This window comes from Danio rerio, chromosome 1 (genome assembly GCF_052040795.2).
Source record: "Danio rerio strain M-AB ecotype USA chromosome 1, GRCz13ab, whole genome shotgun sequence".
Taxonomy (NCBI): Eukaryota; Metazoa; Chordata; class Actinopteri; order Cypriniformes; family Danionidae; genus Danio; species Danio rerio.
Genome location: NC_141021.1, coordinates 44,048,120 through 44,069,226, shown reverse-complemented (window position 1 = coordinate 44,069,226; position 21,107 = coordinate 44,048,120). Strand labels below are relative to the sequence as shown.

Here is a 21,107-nt window from a genome sequence, read left to right as displayed (position 1 = left end):
TCAGACTGCTTAATTTGTTAATGGAGAATGCTTACTGCATTGTTGACATTACTCTCCACTTGATTGTAGCTCTTGTTTTTGAGTACAGGGTCTTCGGGAATGCTGATATTGGGCAGATCGAATGTAAAGACGATGGCATATGAGGTGTCTGAGAGTTCTGTTGGCAAAGAAACAATCAATTATTTCAGTTAATACCTACATTAATCAGTGCTTGAAGTGTTCATAATGCAAAATATGAAACTTACTCTCATAGGTGACATTCACAATTATCACTGATTGATTGAGCTGTGGTGTTCTTGAGTTAAGAAGAGTGTCGACAGCAGTGAGGACCAGAGCTTCACTGGGGACTGGAGATGAGGAGTTAAACAACAGCCTGCTTGTGACCACCGCTAATCCAGATCTGTAAAGAGCACCACTTGTGATGAATATTGTTGAGGGTTATGGGTTTGAAATGTAACTTTATTCATTATTATCTAACAAAAGCCTTACATTGGGTTTGCTGAAGTCACGGTAGTACTGGCCGGTGTAGTTGTCACTACTAAAATCAGAAATAGAAATGTTCAGCGCTAGTGATGTACAGTAACGAAAAAAAAATGATTAAAAATGTTAAATGACCACAAGTCAAAAAGGTTAACAAACCTGTCAGTAAACGAAGTTCATTTAGGAAGCTGACTGGCTGGATGACATCTTGATCCTGGAAGGTGTATCCCGTAATGCCCACAATCTGGTTAGATGTGCTCCTTTAGTTAAAACAAGACATTCTTTTAAGACTTCAGTCCACAATAAAAGTAACATGAAAATGAGAACATTATTAATGTATTTATTCCTTTATCTGTTGGGCTGCTTTAAAATCCAAAAATGCACAAAGACCACTAAAAGGTTGTGAAGTCAGGATGTTCCTTACGTGAAGTTAGCTGATTTGGGTTGTAAAGGTGCACTGGTAGGTTCATTCAGAAGAGTATTCAGCTGAAGGAGAAAACAAAGCCAGTTCTTAAACTCTGGACAAGATCCTATTTACAAAGATTTTTTCTTCTTCTTCTTAGCTTTGAATCAATGGTGCTTAACATTTTTATTTTTAAACTCAAACTGCTTAATTTGTTAATGGAAAATGCTTACTGCATTGTTGACATTACTCTCCACTTGATTGTAGCTCTTGTTTTTGAGTACAGGGTCTTCGGGAATGCTGATATTGGGCAGATCGAATGTAAAGACGATGGCATATGAGGTGTCTGAGAGTTCTGTTGGCAAAGAAACAATCAATTATTTCAGTTAATACCTACATTAATCAGTGCTTGAAGTGTTCATAATGCAAAATATGAAACTTACTCTCATAGGTGACATTCACAATTATCACTGATTGATTGAGCTGTGGTGTTCTTGAGTTAAGAAGAGTGTCGATAGCAGTGAGGACCAGAGCTTCACTGGGGACTGGAGATGAGGAGTTGAACAACAGCCTGCTTGTGACCACCGCTAATCCAGATCTGTAAAGAGCACCACTTGTGATGAATATTGTTGAGGGTTATGGGTTTGAAATGTAACTTTATTCATTATTATCAAACAAAGCCTTACATTGGGATTGCTGAAGTCACGGTAGTACTGGCCGGTGTAGTTGTCACTACTAAAATCAGAAATAGAAATGTTCAGCGCTAGTGATGTACAGTAACGAAAAAAAATGATTAAAAATGTTAAATGACCACAAGTCAAAAAGGTTAACAAACCTGTCAGTAAACGAAGTTCATTTAGGAAGCTGACTGGCTGGATGACATCTTGATCCTGGAAGGTGTATCCCATAATGCCCACAATCTGGTTAGATGTGCTCCTTTAGTTAAAACAAGACATTATTTTAAGACTTCAGTCCACAATAAAAGTAACATAAAAATGAGAACATTATTAATGTATTTATTCCTTTATCTGTTGGGCTGCTTTAAAATCCAAAAATACACAAAGACTACTAAAAGGTTGTGAAGTCAGGATGTTCCTTACGTGAAGTTAGCTGATTTGGGTTGTAAAGGTGCACTGGTAGGTTCATTCAGAAGAGTATTCAGCTAAAGGAGAAAACAAAGCCAGTTCTTAAACTCTGGACAAGATCCTATTTACAAAGATTTTTTCTTCTTCTTCTTAGCTATGAATCAATAGTGCTTAACATTTCTATTTTTATTTTAGGACTCAGACTGCTTAATTTGTTAATGGAGAATGCTTACTGCATTGTTGACATTACTCTCCACTTGATTGTAGCTCTTGTTTTTGAGTACAGGGTCTTCGGGAATGCTGATATTGGGCAGATCGAATGTAAAGACGATGGCATATGAGGTGTCTGAGAGTTCTGTTGGCAAAGAAACAATCAATTATTTCAGTTAATACCTACATTAATCAGTGCTTGAAGTGTTCATAATGCAAAATATGAAACTTACTCTCATAGGTGACATTCACAATTATCACTGATTGATTGAGCTGTGGTGTTCTTGAGTTAAGAAGAGTGTCGATAGCAGTGAGGACCAGAGCTTCACTGGGGACTGGAGATGAGGAGTTGAACAACAGCCTGCTTGTGACCACCGCTAATCCAGATCTGTAAAGAGCACCACTTGTGATGAATATTGTTGAGGGTTATGGGTTTGAAATGTAACTTTATTCATTATTATCTAACAAAAGCCTTACATTGGGTTTGCTGAAGTCACGGTAGTACTGGCCGGTGTAGTTGTCACTACTAAAATCAGAAATAGAAATGTTCAGCGCTAGTGATGTACAGTAACGAAAAAAAAATGATTAAAAATGTTAAATGACCACAAGTCAAAAAGGTTAACAAACCTGTCAGTAAACGAAGTTCATTTAGGAAGCTGACTGGCTGGATGACATCTTGATCCTGGAAGGTGTATCCCGTAATGCCCACAATCTGGTTAGATGTGCTCCTTTAGTTAAAACAAGACATTCTTTTAAGACTTCAGTCCACAATAAAAGTAACATGAAAATGAGAACATTATTAATGTATTTATTCCTTTATCTGTTGGGCTGCTTTAAAATCCAAAAATGCACAAAGACTACTAAAAGGTTGTGAAGTCAGGATGTTCCTTACGTGAAGTTAGCTGATTTGGGTTGTAAAGGTGCACTGGTAGGTTCATTCAGAAGAGTATTCAGCTGAAGGAGAAAACAAAGCCAGTTCTTAAACTCTGGACAAGATCCTATTTACAAAGATTTTTTCTTCTTCTTCTTAGCTTTGAATCAATGGTGCTTAACATTTTTATTTTTAAACTCAAACTGCTTAATTTGTTAATGGAAAATGCTTACTGCATTGTTGACATTACTCTCCACTTGATTGTAGCTCTTGTTTTTGAGTACAGGGTCTTCGGGAATGCTGATATTGGGCAGATCGAATGTAAAGACGATGGCATATGAGGTGTCTGAGAGTTCTGTTGGCAAAGAAACAATCAATTATTTCAGTTAATACCTACATTAATCAGTGCTTGAAGTGTTCATAATGCAAAATATGAAACTTACTCTCATAGGTGACATTCACAATTATCACTGATTGATTGAGCTGTGGTGTTCTTGAGTTAAGAAGAGTGTCGATAGCAGTGAGGACCAGAGCTTCACTGGGGACTGGAGATGAGGAGTTGAACAACAGCCTGCTTGTGACCACCGCTAATCCAGATCTGTAAAGAGCACCACTTGTGATGAATATTGTTGAGGGTTATGGGTTTAAAATGTAACTTTATTCATTATTATCAAACAAAGCCTTACATTGGGATTGCTGAAGTCACGGTAGTACTGGCCGGTGTAGTTGTCACTACTAAAATCAGAAATAGAAATGTTCAGCGCTAGTGATGTACAGTAACGAAAAAAAATGATTAAAAATGTTAAATGACCACAAGTCAAAAAGGTTAACAAACCTGTCAGTAAACGAAGTTCATTTAGGAAGCTGACTGGCTGGATGACATCTTGATCCTGGAAGGTGTATCCCATAATGCCCACAATCTGGTTAGATGTGCTCCTTTAGTTAAAACAAGACATTCTTTTAAGACTTCAGTCCACAATAAAAGTAACATGAAAATGAGAACATTATTAATGTATTTATTCCTTTATCTGTTGGGCTGCTTTAAAATCCAAAAATACACAAAGACTACTAAAAGGTTGTGAAGTTAGGATGTTCCTTACGTGAAGTTAGCTGATTTGGGTTGTAAAGGTGCACTGGTAGGTTCATTCAGAAGAGTATTCAGCTGAAGGAGAAAACAAAGCCAGTTGTTAAACTCTGGACAAGATCCTATTTACAAAGATTTTTTCTTCTTCTTCTTAGCTTTGAATCAATAGTGCTTAACATTTCTATTTTTATTTTAGGACTCAGACTGCTTAATTTGTTAATGGAGAATGCTTACTGCATTGTTGACATTACTCTCCACTTGATTGTAGCTCTTGTTTTTGAGTACAGGGTCTTCGGGAATGCTGATATTGGGCAGATCGAATGTAAAGACGATGGCATATGAGGTGTCTGAGAGTTCTGTTGGCAACGAAACAATCAATTATTTCAGTTAATACCTACATTAATCAGTGCTTGAAGTGTTCATAATGCAAAATATGAAACTTACTCTCATAGGTGACATTCACAATTATCACTGATTGATTGAGCTGTGGTGTTCTTGAGTTAAGAAGAGTGTCGACAGCAGTGAGGACCAGAGCTTCACTGGGGACTGGAGATGAGGAGTTGAACAACAGCCTGCTTGTGACCACCGCTAATCCAGATCTGTAAAGAGCACCACTTGTGATGAATATTGTTGAGGGTTATGGGTTTGAAATGTAACTTTATTCATTATTATCAAACAAAGCCTTACATTGGGATTGCTGAAGTCACGGTAGTACTGGCCGGTGTAGTTGTCACTACTAAAATCAGAAATAGAAATGTTTAGCACTGGTGATGTACAGTAACGAAAAAAAAATGATTAAAAATGTTAAATGACCACAAGTAAAAAAGGTTAACAAACCTGTCAGTAAACGAAGTTCATTTAGGAAGCTGACTGGCTGGATGACATCTTGATCCTGGAAGGTGTATCCCGTAATGCCCACAATCTGGTTAGATGTGCTCCTTTAGTTAAAACAAGACATTCTTTTAAGACTTCAGTCCACAAAAAAAGTAACATGAAAATGAGAACATTATTAATGTATTTATTCCTTTATCTGTTGGGCTGCTTTAAAATCCAAAAATGCTCAAAGACTACTAAAAGGTTGTGAAGTCAGGATGTTCCTTACGTGAAGTTAGCTGATTTGGGTTGTAAAGGTGCACTGGTAGGTTCATTCAGAAGAGTATTCAGCTAAAGGAGAAAACAAAGCCAGTTGTTAAACTCTGGACAAGATCCTATTTACAAAGATTTTTTCTTTTTCTTCTTAGCTTTGAATCAATAGTGCTTAACATTTCTATTTTTATTTTTAAACTCAAACTGCTTAATTTGTTAATGGAGAATGCTTACTGCATTGTTGACATTACTCTCCACTTGATTGTAGCTCTTGTTTTTGAGTACAGGGTCTTCGGGAATGCTGATATTGGGCAGATCGAATGTAAAGACGATGGCATATGAGGTGTCTGAGAGTTCTGTTGGCAAAGAAACAATCAATTATTTCATTTAATACCTACATTAATCAGTGCTTGAAGTGTTCATAATGCAAAATATGAAACTTACTCTCATAGGTGACATTTACAATTATCACTGATTGATTGAGCTGTGGTGTTCTTGAGTTAAGAAGAGTGTCGACAGCAGTGAGGACCAGATCTTCACTGGGGACTGGAGATGAGGAGTTGAACAGAAGCTTGCTTGTGACCACCGCTGAACCAGATCTGTAAAAGGTATCAAATGTTTCTTTAAAACTGAAATAAAATTACTTCTTTACTTTTGATTCGGAGTTCTTTAAGTAGAATATAATAATAACTTACAATAGTTTTACAGGAGCCAAAGTGAACGACACTGTTGATTGAGGAATCACCGTTGTAGTGATGAGTTCTGTGATAAATATTAAAAATAAAAAAACCTTATTGATTGCCAGAATTTTTTCATTTTTATTTATAAACTAAATCATAAATATTAAGTAACCTGTTGGAGAACGAAGCTCATTCAGGAAGCTAACAGGTTGGATAACATCTCCATCCAGGAAGGTGTAAACCATAATACCATTAATTTGGTTTAATGTGCTCCTGCAGGAAACACAAATACCATCTGTAAGGCGGCTCAGTCCATATATCCAAATAATTTATTTTATGTTTTGAGAGTTCCAAAAAAAGATCATTTTAAAATCACTTGACTGCTTACGTGAAGTTTGATGATTTGGGTTGCAAAGGTGCACTAGTGGGTTCATTCAGAAGAGTATTCAGCTGCAGGAGAAAATCAAATCATTTATTAAATTGTTGAGAAGAATTCCATTGAACCAAGCCTTTTTTAATAGGTTAAATTCAAAATTCATACCGCATTATTGACAACATCCAGGACATATTGGTATGTGCTGTTTCTCTGCTGAGGATCCTCAGACATGTTGATATTATTTAAGTTAATAATCAAGATGACAACATAAGCAGTTTCAGAGATGTCTGTATGAAAAGAAACACTCAGGTTAATTCTGAGATTAATTACTTATTTGTTGGTCATTATTATTATTTTAAAATCAAAATTATAAAACTTACTCTGATAGGTAACATTGACAATCGTCAGAGATTCATTGAGGTGTGACATTCTAGAGTTCAGGAGAGTGCTGATTGCACCAAGAATTTGATTTTCCTGGGGCACTGAAGACAAGGATGAGAATACCAGCTTGGTTGTGACTGTTGCACTACCGGTCACATTTGTTGTGAGTGCTTTAGGTATGCCTGAAACATCTGATTGAATAGTTGTTGAACTGTTCATAGATGTAGCACTGCTTGTTAGAATCTCTGCTGGTGTTGTTTTAGTTGATGTTTGACTTGGAATTGTAGATACTGTGGATGTTTCTAAATTTGACATATTTGCATTCTGACCTACTGTAGCTGCTGTTACTGGAATCACTATTGGAAATTCAACTGTATTGGTGAGACCTGTTAAAATTCCTGTTGTAGTTGTTGATGTAGTTGTAGATTCAGGATGCATGTTTGCCCCTGTTGTTGGACTGGAAGTGGTTTTGATTGTAGTTGAAAATGAATTACCAGCAGGAGATGTGCTGGTAACAGCTAGGGTTGTGGGTAACATATTTTCAGAAATTGCTTGAACTGTGGATGTTGTTTGAGTTGCAGTTAGGCTTGTGCTTGAAGACGTTGGGACTGTTGTTGAAGCAAGTGTTGTTGCTGATGTAGTTGTGAAAGGCTCAGTTGGGTTTGTAGATGGTTTAGTTGTTGTTCCAGCTGCAGTTGTTGTTCCTGAGGATGTTGGCACTATTGTTGAAGCAAGAGTTGTTGTTGTCTCTGTCAATGTTAAGGTTGGTGTGGTAGTGGAAGGCTCAGCTGTTGTTGTAGCTTTTATTCCAGCTGCAGTTGTTTCTAAAGACATTAAAACTGTTGTTGAAACATGTGCTGTGGTTGCTTCTGTTGTTGAAGCTGATGTGGTAGTTGAAAGCTCGATTGTTGTTGTAGATGGTGTAGTTGTTTCAGCTGCAGTTGTTTTTCCTGAAGTTGTTGAAATTATTGTTGAAGCAAGTGTTGTTGCTGATGTAGTAGTTGAAGGATGAGTTGGGGTTGTGGATGATGTAGTTGTTGTTTCAGCGGCAGTTGTTGTTCCTGAAGATGTTGGCACAGTTGTTGAAGCAAGTGTTGTTGTTGTCTCAGTTGTTGTTGAAGCTGATGTAGTAGTGGAAGAATGAGTTGAGGTTGTAGATGATGTAGTTGTTGTTTCAGCTGCAGTTGTTGATCCTGAAGATGTTGGCACAGTTGTTGAAGCAAGTGATGTTGTTGAAGCCAATGTAGTAGTAGAAGGATGAGTTGGGGTTGTGGAAGATGTAGTTGTTGTTTCAGCTGCACTTGTTGTTCCTGAAGTAGTGGGCAAAGATGTTGAAGCAAATGTTGTCGTTGAAGCTGATGTAGTAGTGGAAGGCTCAGTTGTGGTTGTAAATGGCGTAGTTGTTGTTTCAGCAGCAGTTGTTATTCTTAAAGTAGTTGGCACAGTTGTTGAAGTAAGTGTTGTTGCCTCTGTTGCTGAAGCCAATGTAGTAGTAGAAGGATGAGTTGGGATTGTGGATGATGTAATTGTTGTTTCAGTTACAGTTGTAGTTCCTGAAGTAGTTGGCGCTGTTGTTGAAGCAAGTGTTGTTGTTGTTGTTGTCTCGGTTGTTGTTGATGCTGATGTAGTAGTGGAAGGATGAGTTAGGGTTGTAGATGGTGTAGTTGTTGTTTCAGCTGCAGTTGTTGTTACTGAAGATGTTGGCACAGTTGTTGAAGCTGATGTAGTTGTTGCTTCTGTTGTTGTTGATGCTAATGTAGTTGTGGAAGGCTCTGCTGTGGTTGTAAATGGTGTAGTTGTTGTTTCAGCAGCAGTAGTTGTTTCTGAAGTAGCTGGCACTGTTGTAGTAGAAAGATGAGTTGTGTTTGTAGATGATGTAGCTATTATTTCAGCTGCCGTTGTTCCTAAAGACACCATTGTGGAAACATGTCCTGTCGTTGCCTCTGTTGTTATTGAAACTGATGTGGTAGTTGAAGGTTCAGATGTGGTTGTAAATGGTGTAGTTGTTGTTTCAATTGCAGTTGTTCTTGATGATGTTGGCACAGTTGTTGAAGCAAGTGTTGTTGTTGCTTCCGTTGATGTTAAAGGTGTTGTGGTAGTGGGAGGCTCAGCTGTGGTTGTAGAGGGCGTAGTTGTTGTTTCTGAAGTAGTTGGCACTGTAGTTAAAGCAAGTGTTGTTGTTGCCTCTGTTGTTGTTGATGCTGATGTAGTAGTGTAAGAAAGAGTTGGGGTTGTGGGTGATGTAGTTGTTGTTTCAGCTGCAGTTGTTCCTAAAGATGTTAGCACAGTTGTTGAAGCAAGTGTTGTTGTTGAAGCTGATGTAGAAGTGGAAGGTTCAGTTGTTGTTTCAGCTGCAGCTGCTGTCCCTGAAGTAGTTGGCACTGTTGCTGAAGCAAGTGTTGTTGTTACCTCTGTTGTTGTTGAAGCTGGTGTTGTAGTGAAAGCTTTGGGTGTGGTTGGAGATGGTGTGGTTGTTGTTTCAGCTGCAGTCGTTCCAGAAGAAGTTGGCACTGTTGTCGAAGCAAGTGTTGTTGTTGCCTCTGTTGTTGCTAAAGCTGATGTAGCAGTGGATGGTTTAGTTGAGGTTGTAGATGGTGCTGTCGTTGTTTCAGCTGCAGTTGTTTCTAAAGATGTTGACACAGTTGTGGAAACATGTGTTGTGGTTGCCTCTGTTGTTGTTGATGCTGATGTAGTAGTGGAAGCTTCGGTTGTGGTTGTAGATGGTGTAGTTGTTGTTTCAACTGCAGTTGTTGTTCCTAAAGAAGTTGGCACTGATGTTGAAGCATGTGTTGTTGTTGAAGCTGATGTAGTAAAAGGTTCATTTGTGGTTGTAGATGGTATGGTTGTTGTTTCAGCTGTAGTTGTTCCTGAAGATGTCTGTGTTGATGTTGAAGGAAGTGCTGTTGTTGGTGCCTCTGTTGTTGTTGAAGCTGATGTAGTAGTTGAGCTTTCAGTTGTGGTTATAGATGGTGTAGTTGTTGTTTCTGATGATGTTGGCGCTGTTGTTGAAGTAAGTGTTGTTGCCTTTGTGGTTGTTGAAGCTGGTGTAGTAGTGGAAGGTTCAATTGTGGTAGTAGATGGTGTAGGTGTTATTTCAGTGGCAGTTGTTGTTCCTGAAGATGTAGGGGCTATTGTTGAAGGAAGTGTTGTTGCCTCTATTGTTGTTGAAGCTGGTGTTGTAGTGGAAGGTTCAATTGTGGTTGTAGATGGTGTAGTTGTTGTTTCAGCAGTAGTTGTTCCTGAAGATGTTGATGTTAAAGGAAGTGTTGTTGTTGAAGCTGATGTAGTAGAATAGTCAGTTGTGGTTGGAGATGGTGTAGTTGTTGTTTCAGCTGTAGTTGTTTCTGAAGATGTGGGTGTTGATGTTGAAGAAAGTGTTGTTGTTGGTGCCTCTTTTGTTGTTGAAGCTGATGTAGAAGGCTCAGTTGTGGTTATAGATGGTGTAGTTGTTGTTTCAGCTCCAGTTGTTGTTCCTGAAGATGTAGGGACTGTTGTTGAAGTAAGTGTTGTTGTTGCCTCTGTTGTTGTTGATGTTGTAGTTGAAGGTTCATTTGTGGTTGTAGATGGTGTAGTTGTTGTTTCAGCTGTGGTTGTTCCTGAAAATGTGGGTGTAGATGGTGCCTCTGTTGTTGTTGAAGCTGATGTAGTAGTTGAACTTTCTGTTGTGGTTGTAGATGGTGTAGTTGTTCCTGAAGATGTGGGTGTTGATGTCAAAGGAAGTGTTGTTGTTGGTGTTTCTGTTGTTGTTGAAGCTGATGTAGTAGAAGGCTCAGTTGTGGTTATAGATGATGTAGTTGTTGTTTCAGCTGCAGTTGTTGTTTCTGATGATGTTGGCGCTGTTGTTGAAGTAAGCGTTCTTGCCTCTGTTGTTGTTGATGCTGATGTAGTAGTGGAAGGTTCAATTGTGGTTGTAGATGGTTTAGTTGTTGTTTCAGCAGTAGTTGTTCCTGAAGATGTTGATGTTAAAGGAAGTGTTGTTGTTAGTGTCTCTGTTGTTGTTTCAGCTGCAATTGTTGTTACTGAAGATGTTTGGGCTGTTGTTGTTGAAGGAAGTGTTGTTGTTGGTGCCTCTGTTGTTGTTGATGCTAATGTAGAAGTGGAAGGATCTGTTGTGGTTGCGGATGGTGTAGTTGTTGTTTCAGCTGCAGTTGTTGTTCCTGAAGATGTCATGACTGTTGTCGAAGCAAGTGTTGTTACCTCTGATGTTGTTGAAGTTGATGTTGTAGTGGAAGGTTCCGTTGGGGTTGTAGATGGTGTAGTTGTTGTTTCAGCTGTTGATGTTGAAGAAAGTGTTGTTGTTGCCTCTGTTGTTGTTGAAGCTGCTGTAGTAGTGGAAGTTTCAGTTGTGGATGCTGTAGTTGTAGTTTCAGCTGCAGTTGTTTCTGAAGATGTTGACACTGTTGTTGAAGTAAGTGTTGTTGTTGCTTCTGTTGTTGTCAAAGTTAATGTAGTTGTAGGCTCAGTTGTTGTTATAGATGGTGTGGTTGTTGTTTCAGCTGGAGCTGTTGTTTCTGAAGACGTTGTCGCTGTTGTTAAAGTAAGTGTTGTTGTTGTCTCTGTTGTTGTTGAAGCTGGTGTAGTAGTGAAAGTTTCAGTTGTGGATGCTGTAGTTGTTGTTTCAACTGCAGTTGTTTCTGAAAATGTTGACACTGTTGTTGAAGGAAGTGTTATTGTTGTTTCTGTTGTTGTCAAAGCTGATGTAGTAGAAGGCTCAGTTGTAGTTATAGATGATGTAGTTGTTGTTTCAGCTGCAGTTGTTGTTTCTGAAGATGTTGGCGCTGTTGTTGAAGTAAGTGTTGTTGTTGATTCTGTTGTTGTTGAAGCTGATGTAGTTGACGGCTCTGTTGTAGTTATAGATGGTGTAGTTGTTGTTTCAGCTGCAGTTGTTGTTTCTGAAGATGTTGGGGCTGTTGTTGAAGTAAGTGTTGTTGATTCTGTAGTTGTTAAAGCTGATGTAGTAGAAGGCTCAGTTGTAGTTATAGATGGTGTAGTTGTTGTTTCAGCTGCAGTTGTTGTTTCTGAAGATGTTGGCGCTGTTGTTGAAGTAAGTGTTGTTGTTGATTCTGTTGTTGTCGAAGCTGATGTAGTAGAAGGCTCAGTTGTAGTTATAGATGGTGTAGTTGTTGTTTCAGCTGCAGTTGTTGTTTCTGAAGATGTTGGCGCTGTTGTTAAAGTAAGTGTTGTTGTTGATTCTGTTGTTGTCAAAGCTGATGTAGTAGAAGGCTCAGTTGTAGTTATAGAAGGTGTAGTTGTTGTTTCAGCTGCAGTTGTTGTTTCTGAAGATGTTGGCACTGTTGTTGAGGAAAGTGTTGTTGATTCTGTTGTTGTCAAAGCTGATGTAGTAGAAGGCTCAGTTGTAGTTATAGATGTTGAAGATGTTGTTTCAGCTGCAGTCGTTGTTTCTGAAGATGTTGGCGCTGTTGTTGAGAGAAGCGTTGTTGTTGATTCTGTTGTTGTCGAAGATGATGTAGTAGAAGGCTCAGTTGTAGTTATAGATGGTGTAGTTGTTGTTTCAGCTGTAGTCGTTGTTTCTGAAGATGTTGGCGCTGTTGTTGAGGGAAGTGTGGTTGTTGATTCTGTTGTTGTTGAAGCTGATGTAGTAGAAGGCTCAGTTGTGGTTATTGATGTTGTAGTTGTTGTTTCAGCTGCAGTCGTTGTTTCTAAAGATGTTGGCAGTGTTGTTGAAGTAATTGTTGTTGTTGATTCTGTTGTTGTCGAAGCTGATGTAGTAGAAGGCTCTGTTGTAGTTATAGATGGTGTAGTTGTTGTTTCAGCTGCAGTTGTTGTTTCTGAAGATGTTGGCGCTGTTGTTGAAGTAAATGTTGTTGTTGATTCTGTAGTTGTCGAAGCTGATGTAGTAAAAGTCTCAGTTGTAGTTATAGATGTTGTAGTTGTTGTTTCAGCTGTAGTCGTTGTTTCTGAAGATGTTGGCGCTGTTGTTGAGGAAAGTGTGGTTGTTGATTCTGTTGTTGTCGAAGCTGATGTAGTAGAAGGCTCAGTTGTAGTTATAGTAGGTCTAGTTGTTGTTTCAACTGCAGTTGTTGTTTCTGAAGATGTTGGCGCTGTTGTTGAAGTAAGTGTTGTTGATTCTGTTGTTGTCGAAGCTGATGTAGTAGAAGGCTCAGTTGTAGTTATGGATGTTGTAGTTGTTGTTTCAGCTGCAGTCGTTGTTTCTGAAGATGTTGGCGCTGTTGTTGAAGTAAGTGTTGTTGATTCTGTTGTTGTCGAAGCTGATGTAGTAGAAGGCTCAGTTGTAGTTATGGATGTTGTAGTTGTTGTTTCAGCTGTAGTCGTTGTTTCTGAAGATGTTGGCGCTGTTGTTGAAGTAAGTGTTGTTGATTCTGTTGTTGTTAAAGCTGATGTAGTAGAAGGCTCAGTTGTAGTTATGGATGTTGTAGTTGTTGTTTCAGCTGGAGTCGTTGTTTCTGAAGATGTTGGCGCTGTTGTTGAAGTAAGTGTTGTTGATTCTGTTGTTGTCAAAGCTGATGTAGTCAAAGGCTCAGTTGTAGTTATAGATAGCGTAGTTGTTGTTTCAGCTGCAGTAGTTGTTTCTAAAGATGTTGGCACTGTTGTTGAAGTAAGTGTTGTTGTTGACTCTGTTGTTGTCGAAGCTGATGTAGTAGAAGGCTCTGTTGTAGTTATGGGTGTTGTAGTTGTTGTTTCAGCTGCAGTCGTTGTTTCTGAAGATATTGGCGCTGTTGTTGAAGTAAGTGTTGTTGTTGATTCTGTAGTTGTTGAAGCTGATGTAGTCAAAGGCTCAGTTGTGGTTATAGATGATGTAGTTGTTGTTTCAGCTGCAGTTGTTGTTTCTAAAGATGTTGGCGCTGTTGTTGAGGAAAGTGCTGTTGTTGTTGATTGTGTTGTTGTTGAAGCTGATGTAGTAGAAGGCTCAGTTGTAGTTATAGATGGTGTAGTTGTTGTTTCACCTTCAGTTGTTGTTTCAGAAGTTGTTGGTGCTGTTGTTGAAGTAAGTGTTGTTGTTGATTCTGTTGTTGTCAAAGCTGATGTAGTAGAAGGCTCTATTGTAGTTATAGATGGTGTAGTTGTTGTTTCAGCTGCAGTTGTTGTTTCTGAAGATGTTGGCGCTGTTGTTGAAGTAAGTGTTGTTGTTGTTTCTGAAGATGTTGGCGCTGTTGTTGAAGTAAGTGTTGTTGTTGATTCTGAAGTTGTTGAAGCTGATGTAGTAGAAGACTCAGTTGTGGTTATAGATGTTGTAGTTGTTGTTTCAGCTGCAGTCGTTGTTTCTGAAGATGTTGGCACTGTTGTTGAGGAAAGTGTTGTTGTTGATTCTGTTGTTGTTGAAGCTGATGTAGTAGAAGGCTCAGTTGTAGTTATGGATGTTGTAGTTGTTGTTTCAGCTGCAGTTGTTGTTTCTGAAGATGTTGGCGCTGTTGTTGAAGTAAGTGTTGTTGATTCTGTTGTTGTGGAAGCTGATGTTGTAGAAGGCTCTGTTGTAGTTATAGATGGTGTAGTTGTTGTTTCAGCTGCAGTTGTTGTTTCTGAAGATGTTGGCGCTGTTGTTGAAGTAAGCGTTGTTGTTGATTCTGTAGTTGTTAAAGCTGATGTAGTAGAAGGCTCTGTTGTAGTTATAGATGTTGTAGTTGTTGTTTCAGCTGTAGTCGTTGTTTCTGAAGATGTTGGCACTGTTGTTGAGGAAAGTGTTGTTGTTGATTCTGTTGTTGTTGAAGCTGATGTAGTAGAAGGTTCAGTTGTAGTTATAGATGTTGTAGTTGTTGTTTCAGCTGCAGTTGTTGTTTCTGAAGATGTTGGCGTTGTTGTTGAAGTAAGTGTTGTTGTTGATTCTGTTGTTGTCGAAGCTGATGTAGTAGAAGGTTCAGTTGTAGTTATAGATGTTGTAGTTGTTGTTTCAGCTGTAGTCGTTGTTTCTAAAGATGTTGGCGCTGTTGTTGAGGGAAATGTTGTTGATTCTGTTGTTGTCAAAGCTGATGTAGTAGAAGGCTCAGTTGTGGTTATAGATGTTGTAGTTGTTGTTTCAGCTGCAGTTGTTGTTTTTGAAGATGTTGGCGCTGTTGTTGAAGTAAGCGTTGTTGTTGATTCTGTTGTTGTTGAAGCTGATGTAGTAGAAGGCTCAGTTGTAGTTATGGATGTTGTAGTTGTTGTTTCAGCTGCAGTTGTTGTTTCTGAAGATGTTGGCGCTGTTGTTGAAGTAAGTGTTGTTGATTCTGTTGTTGTGGAAGCTGATGTTGTAGAAGGTTCTGTTGTAGTTATAGATGTTGTAGTTGTTGTTTCAGCTGCAGTCGTTGTTTCTGAAGATGTTGGCACTGTTGTTGAGGAAAGTGTTGTTGTTGATTCTGTTGTTGTTGAAGCTGATGTAGTAGAAGGCTCAGTTGTGGTTATAGATGATGTAGTTGTTATTTCAGCCGCAGTTGTTGTTTCTGAAGATGTTGGCGCTGTTGTTGAAGTAAGCGTTGTTGTTGATTCTGTAGTTGTTAAAGCTGATGTAGTAGAAGGCTCTGTTGTAGTTATAGATGTTGTAGTTGTTGTTTCAGCTGCAGTCGTTGTTTCTGAAGATGTTGGCGCTGTTGTTGAGGGAAGTGTTGTTGATTCTGTTGTTGTCAAAGCTGATGTAGTAGAAGGCTCAGTTGTAGTTATGGATGTTGTAGTTGTTGTTTCAGCTGCAGTTGTTGTTTCTAAAGATGTTGGCGCTGTTGTTGAAGGAAGTGTTGTTGATTCTGTTGTTGTCAAAGCTGATGTAGTAGAAGGCTCAGTTGTAGTTATAGATGATGTAGTTGCTGTTTCAGCTGTAGTCGTTGTTTCTGAAGATGTTGGCGCTGTTGTTGAAGTAACTGTTGTTGATTCTGTTGTTGTTGAAGCTGATGTAGTAGAAGGCTCAGTTGTAGTTATGGATGTTGTAGTTGTTGTTTCAGCTGCAGTCGTTGTTTCTGAAGATGTTGGCACTGTTGTTGAGGGAAGTGTTGTTGTTGATTCTGTTGTTGTTGAAGCTGATGTAGTAGAAGTCTCAGTTGTAGTTATGGATGTTGTAGTTGTTGTTTCAGCTGCAGTTGTTGTTTCTGAAGATGTTGGCGCTGTTGTTGAGGGAAGTGTTGTTGTTGCCTCTGATGTTGTTGACTCTGGTGTAGTAGTGGTAGGTTCAGTTGTGGTTGTAGATACAGTTGTTTCTGAAGATGTTGACACTGTTGAAGGAAGTGTTGTTGGTGCCTCCGTTGTTAAAGCTGTTGTTTCTGAAGTTCCAGCAGTGGATGCAGTTGACACAGTGGGCCCTGCCTCTGCCGTCGTTTGACCTCTGAATTAAAACAAAAAAAGATTTAAAAGCCTTTTATTGGATAAATAATAACGCATGCTTTGTAAATAAAGATTTAAAAACAATTATATTGACACTTACTGAACTCTAGTTGTAGAATGAACCGCACACCAAAAGCACACTATAAAGAGAAACAGGTTGCTTTAATATATTGTTTTTTTATTTTGTTCGTAGACATTTTGTTAAAATCCAAACTACTCCAGAGAAAACTTTATTACAGATTTTAGTACTTACATAGGGTGTATAAAAATTTCCTAGTGCCATCTTGCCTGAAAAGAAAAAAATTGCTAAAGGAAAGAAAAAAGACATTCTGTCATTTAAATTTCTAAGAAAAGAAAAAAGAACAACCGTAGTTTAAAAAATGATAAAAAAAAATATTTGCACACAGAAAGAGTTTTATTTAGAATTTATTTATTTTTTGATGAGGTGAAATGTATGGAACAAAATCAATGCCAAAAGTATTGAATTAAAAATCTTGTTAAATAGCACAAACTGAAAAAAAATAATACACCGAATTAACAAGTTCTTGCATTTTAATGACTTGAATTGCAGGGTTTGTATTTTTAGGTCCTAAAATTTAACATAGCTGTTTATTTAAGTTGTGAACATTTCAACAAAAAATATTTCAAACACGTTTTTGTACTTATGAATTCAATAATTCATATTCTATTTCCAGATTTCACTTACAAAATATTCAATACCCTTTAAAAATATGATGTATAATATTCTAAAGGCAATTTTCAGTTTTCAGTATTTCAGTAATTTTCAGCATTTTGCTTCAGATGAAATATTTACTTCCATAAATTCAATGGTTCAAATTCTACTGTTAAAATTCAACATTACATCCAGGAACTGCAGGAAAAGCAATAGATTGCAGATTGAATATCGCCAGCTGCTCTTTTACCAGCAAGTGGAGATGGAATAATTTAAGATTTTTAACCCAGTAAACAGGCAAGAAAAAAGCAAGTAAAGGCACAAAAGTAGCATATTAATATAAATGCCTTGGACATTATAGGTAATAAAAGGAGTATGAGTAAAATGAGTAAATGATGTTTTGGTCATTTATATTTGTCCTTATGTAACGGAAGCCAGCCGGTATCGCCGGCTCGTGCCCTGCTCGGACCAATGTGGTTACCTGCACATAAACAAGTCTTTTGACAAATAGGGAGACAAATGCTCTGAGGATGCTAAAGATTGCTGAACGTCTGTCGCTGGATCAGAGGAGTGAGGTTTACGCGATCACCAGCTGGCTTACTCATTTTACTCATACTCCTTTTATTTTTTATAATGTCCTTGTCGAATTTAAACCATTAAATTTATAGAAGTGAATATTTGAACTGAAATAAAATGAACTAAAAGTTACCTCTTGAATATTATACATCGTATTTTTAAAAGGTATTGAATATTTTGTAAGTGAAATCTGGAAATTGAATATCAATTATTGAATTTATAGGTATGAAAACATGTTTCTTATAATATTTTATTACAATATAATATTTTTATTTGAAATATTTACAGCATAAATAAAAAGCTATGTTAAATTTCAGGAGGTAAAAATACAAACCTTGCAATTAAAGTCATTAAAATGCAAGAACTTGTTAATTCGGTGTATTATTTTTTTCAGTTTGTGCTATTCAACAAACTTTTTATTCAATACCTTTTTCATTGATTTTGTTCTATAGAAATGCTTTAAATATTTAACTCACAAAGCACAGTATTACTATATTTTTTTAACTAAACCATCAACATTACATACTGTCAGCACTTTCTGAACAGGTAAATTAGGTATCCTTTTATTTTTTATCTACCTATAATTCTATAATGAGAATTAGTTGGCAGTATAACTTACACTCTAAAACAAAATATCAAAATGAAGTGATACCATTATATATTAAAATGTCTACACATTTCAACCTTCAATGTGTAACGTGTTTCCTTCCAATTGTTTTTTTTTAAACAGAATGTTTAAAAACTGTGTAAAATAATCAGAAATATTAAATTAATGAGAATTCCAACAGAAATATTAACAGAAACCGAACAGAAATATTGAATTAATAAGAATTCTAGCAGAAATATTAACAGAAACTATAACAGAAATATTGAATTAATAAAAACTCTAACAGAAATATTAACAGAAACCTAAGAGAAATATTGAAATAATGAGAATTCTAACAGAAATATTAACAGAAACTGTATTAGAATTATTGAATTAATAAGTTCTCTAACGGAAAATATTAACAGAAACCCAACAGAAATAATAAAGTAATGAGAATTCTATCAGAAATATGAACAGAAACCTAAAAGAAATATTAAAAAAAAAAATTCTTAATTATTTTTGATTTAATGCTAAAACTGTCACAAAAAATATGAATGATATGCCATGAATTCAGCCACTGCCATTGAATTATCAATAATTATTTTTAGTGCCCTGTCATTTTGCTACCAGTTTACAATAAATGAATGAATGAATGAATAAAGTACCTAACATGTGCTGTTGGTTATTTATATTATGTGTTTGTTTTAAACTTTAACAGAATGCGGGATGTAAACCAGTAATGTAATTAATAGCCTATAAAGAAGATGCCGATAATACTAATATTAATAAAACAAATGCTTTATAATAATGACAATAATATTTGTTCATTCATATTCTTATCGGCTTAGTCCCTTAATAATCAGGGGTCGTCACAGCGCAATGAACCGCCAACTTGTCCAGCACATGTTTCACGCAGCAGATGCCCCTCCAGCTGCAATCCATCACTGGGAAAAATCCATACACTCCCATTCACACACATGCACTACGGACAATTTTTAGCACCCAATTTACGCCCCTATTTAGTAGCCTATTATAAATAGCCCCTAAGTATTATAAAGTGATAAGGCACTTTAAAATTACGAAAAAACTTTAGTGCTTTACAAATAGAGCTTACCACTAACATGGAGTAATTTTTTTTCTAATAATAAAAAATAAGAATGTTTATTAGAGTGGTCTGACGATCGATTAATAGGGCCAGAAACAGATTAATACAATCAAAGACGACAAAAAAATGAATTTGTTTAGCCAGACAGAGGTTTTACTTTATCATGAACCAGAAATAAAAATACTTCTAAAGTTTTCATCAATTAACATAGACTTGAATATATATAAATGATCTAAATCTAAAGAATCTAAAACTAAATGTTGTTCATTATAGCTAATGTACTGCAAAATATTTATGCATTCAGTCGATATTCATGATTTATTGATTTGTTCGGCCGTTTTTGTCTAATCGACTAATCTTTTAACTTAATCTTAATCGACTTTTATAAAGAGGGCGTTATACTTGTCATCATCGGAATCAAGCGTGTTATATTGGATTTGATTTGTATACAGGGAAAAAAGGTTATCCGCTAATGTGTGCAACAGAACAATGAGTGAAACATAGTTAGCTGTTTTCTAACCATAAGTGCAACAGAACAATGAGTGAAACTTAGCTGTTTTCTAACCCTGACAATATAAGCCTGATATAATATTAACAGGCATAACAACAAGCAACATCACATAACGGAAGATATTAGACAATTTACGTGTAAATACACCAGCTCTTTTCCCCAAGTTCATTCTTGCATTTAGTGACCTACCTCCTCCTGCTCTTCAAAGTCATAACCATAAATAACAAACGATATCCCTTGAGATAATCCTTGCAGTGCTCTATGTGATGCGTTTTGGGTCAATATGAAGATACTAAAGAGAAAACATTTGGGCCAGCATATATCATAGGTGTGTTGACGTTTGCGAGGTGTGGTAGCACAACAGGTGTAATTTGGTGACGAACCCATGTAGCCTGCACTGCAGCATCAGATTTACGATGTTACTCACTATTCCGTCAACAATAAAGGGTGTACCCTCAAGCTCAACTGCGTTAAAATGTCTTTATGTCCTGAAACGGTTGTAGCCTACCTCATAATAAACTTAAAAATAGATCTAAAATACAATAATGAAATCGCAACGTCCGATGTAGAACATTTAATGTTACAATAAATGCACAGGTATTTTAAGATATTTTGTAAATAAAGCAATAAATAGTCACTTAAATGTTCCGACTTTAAATAAAATTAAAATAGCACGAAATCCTTTTCTCTGTCGGTAATTGAATTTCTGTATATTAGAAAGGAATTTAAAATGAATAATTATCTTTTTAAAAATTTACCTTCACAGATACAGACTCAAGGAACTTTTCACAAGTGTTTTACCGTTTATATAGCCTACAGTTGAAGTCAGAATTATTAGCCCCCCTTTGATTTTTTTTTCTTTTTTTAATATTACGCAAATGATGTTTAACGTAGCAAGGAAATTTTCACAGAATGTCCGATAATATATTTTTTTTATTCTGGAGAAAGCCTTATTTGTTTTATTTCGACTTGAATAGAAGCAGTTTAAAAAAAGTCTACTCTAACCTGTCTAGTTAACCTAATAAACCTAGTTAAGCTTTTAAATGTCACTTTAAGCTGTATAGAAGTGTCTTGAAAAATATCTATTAAAATATTATTTACTGTCATCATGGCAAAGATTAAATTAATCAGTTATTAGAAATGAATTATTAAAACACTATTATGTTTAGAAATGTGTTGAAAAAAAAATCTTCTCTCGGTTAAACAAATAAAAAGGGGGGCTAATGATTCTGACTTCAACAGTACCTATATATATATATAAATATATATATATATATATATATATATATATATATATATATATATATATATATATATATATATATATTTTTTTTTTTTTTTTTGTTTATATAAAATCAATAAAACATACACATTTTTTGTATCTAATTGTTTATTGTAATACTTGAACAGAAGAACAGTGTAGAATTACCTAAGTGCAAGTAACAGTGTAGAATTACTTCAAATCCTATTATGACAATGGCACATTTTGTCACATTACAAAAAAGAACAACTCTGACTGCATTCTTTACTAATAGATTTACAAATATAAACCTTTAAAAAAAACTGTTTTTGATGGTGGCAATTATTGATTACAAATATGTATTAGAAGAAAAAAATGATTTACTTTAATGGTCGGTCTAAATATAATTGGATTATTTACTTGAAGTATTATATGTATTACCATGAAAAATATAAAGTTTTCTTTAATATTTTAATAAGACATTTATTCTGCTCAG

General features: G+C 36.3%; 1 protein-coding gene and 1 long non-coding RNA gene across 2 annotated transcripts in view; one reads left to right on the top strand and one right to left on the bottom strand.

Annotated features, from left to right (window-relative positions):
- Window positions 1-19,665, bottom strand: part of LOC565594 (mucin-22) — a 38,735-nt gene extending 19,070 nt beyond the window's left edge. The window contains 35 exon segments of the mRNA NM_001442629.1: window positions 36-157; window positions 246-400; window positions 490-538; window positions 640-740; window positions 905-966; window positions 1,117-1,238; window positions 1,327-1,481; window positions 1,570-1,618; window positions 1,719-1,819; window positions 1,984-2,045; window positions 2,202-2,323; window positions 2,412-2,566; window positions 2,656-2,704; window positions 2,806-2,906; window positions 3,071-3,132; window positions 3,283-3,404; window positions 3,493-3,647; window positions 3,736-3,784; window positions 3,885-3,985; window positions 4,150-4,211; window positions 4,368-4,489; window positions 4,578-4,732; window positions 4,821-4,869; window positions 4,971-5,071; window positions 5,236-5,297; window positions 5,454-5,575; window positions 5,664-5,818; window positions 5,915-5,981; window positions 6,072-6,172; window positions 6,288-6,349; window positions 6,441-6,562; window positions 6,656-15,921; window positions 16,021-16,060; window positions 16,174-16,226; window positions 19,561-19,665. Coding sequence (NP_001429558.1) covers window positions 36-157; window positions 246-400; window positions 490-538; window positions 640-740; window positions 905-966; window positions 1,117-1,238; window positions 1,327-1,481; window positions 1,570-1,618; window positions 1,719-1,819; window positions 1,984-2,045; window positions 2,202-2,323; window positions 2,412-2,566; window positions 2,656-2,704; window positions 2,806-2,906; window positions 3,071-3,132; window positions 3,283-3,404; window positions 3,493-3,647; window positions 3,736-3,784; window positions 3,885-3,985; window positions 4,150-4,211; window positions 4,368-4,489; window positions 4,578-4,732; window positions 4,821-4,869; window positions 4,971-5,071; window positions 5,236-5,297; window positions 5,454-5,575; window positions 5,664-5,818; window positions 5,915-5,981; window positions 6,072-6,172; window positions 6,288-6,349; window positions 6,441-6,562; window positions 6,656-15,921; window positions 16,021-16,060; window positions 16,174-16,226; window positions 19,561-19,589 — 12,462 coding nt within the window. The 5' untranslated portion in view covers window positions 19,590-19,665.
- On the top strand, window positions 16,109-20,026 carry LOC147837465 (uncharacterized). Its single transcript, XR_015476815.1, has 4 exons — window positions 16,109-16,424; window positions 17,622-17,653; window positions 17,725-19,370; window positions 19,414-20,026. It is a non-coding gene; the product is annotated as an uncharacterized LOC147837465 (long non-coding RNA).
- Window positions 20,027-21,107: the final 1,081 nt, after the last annotated feature.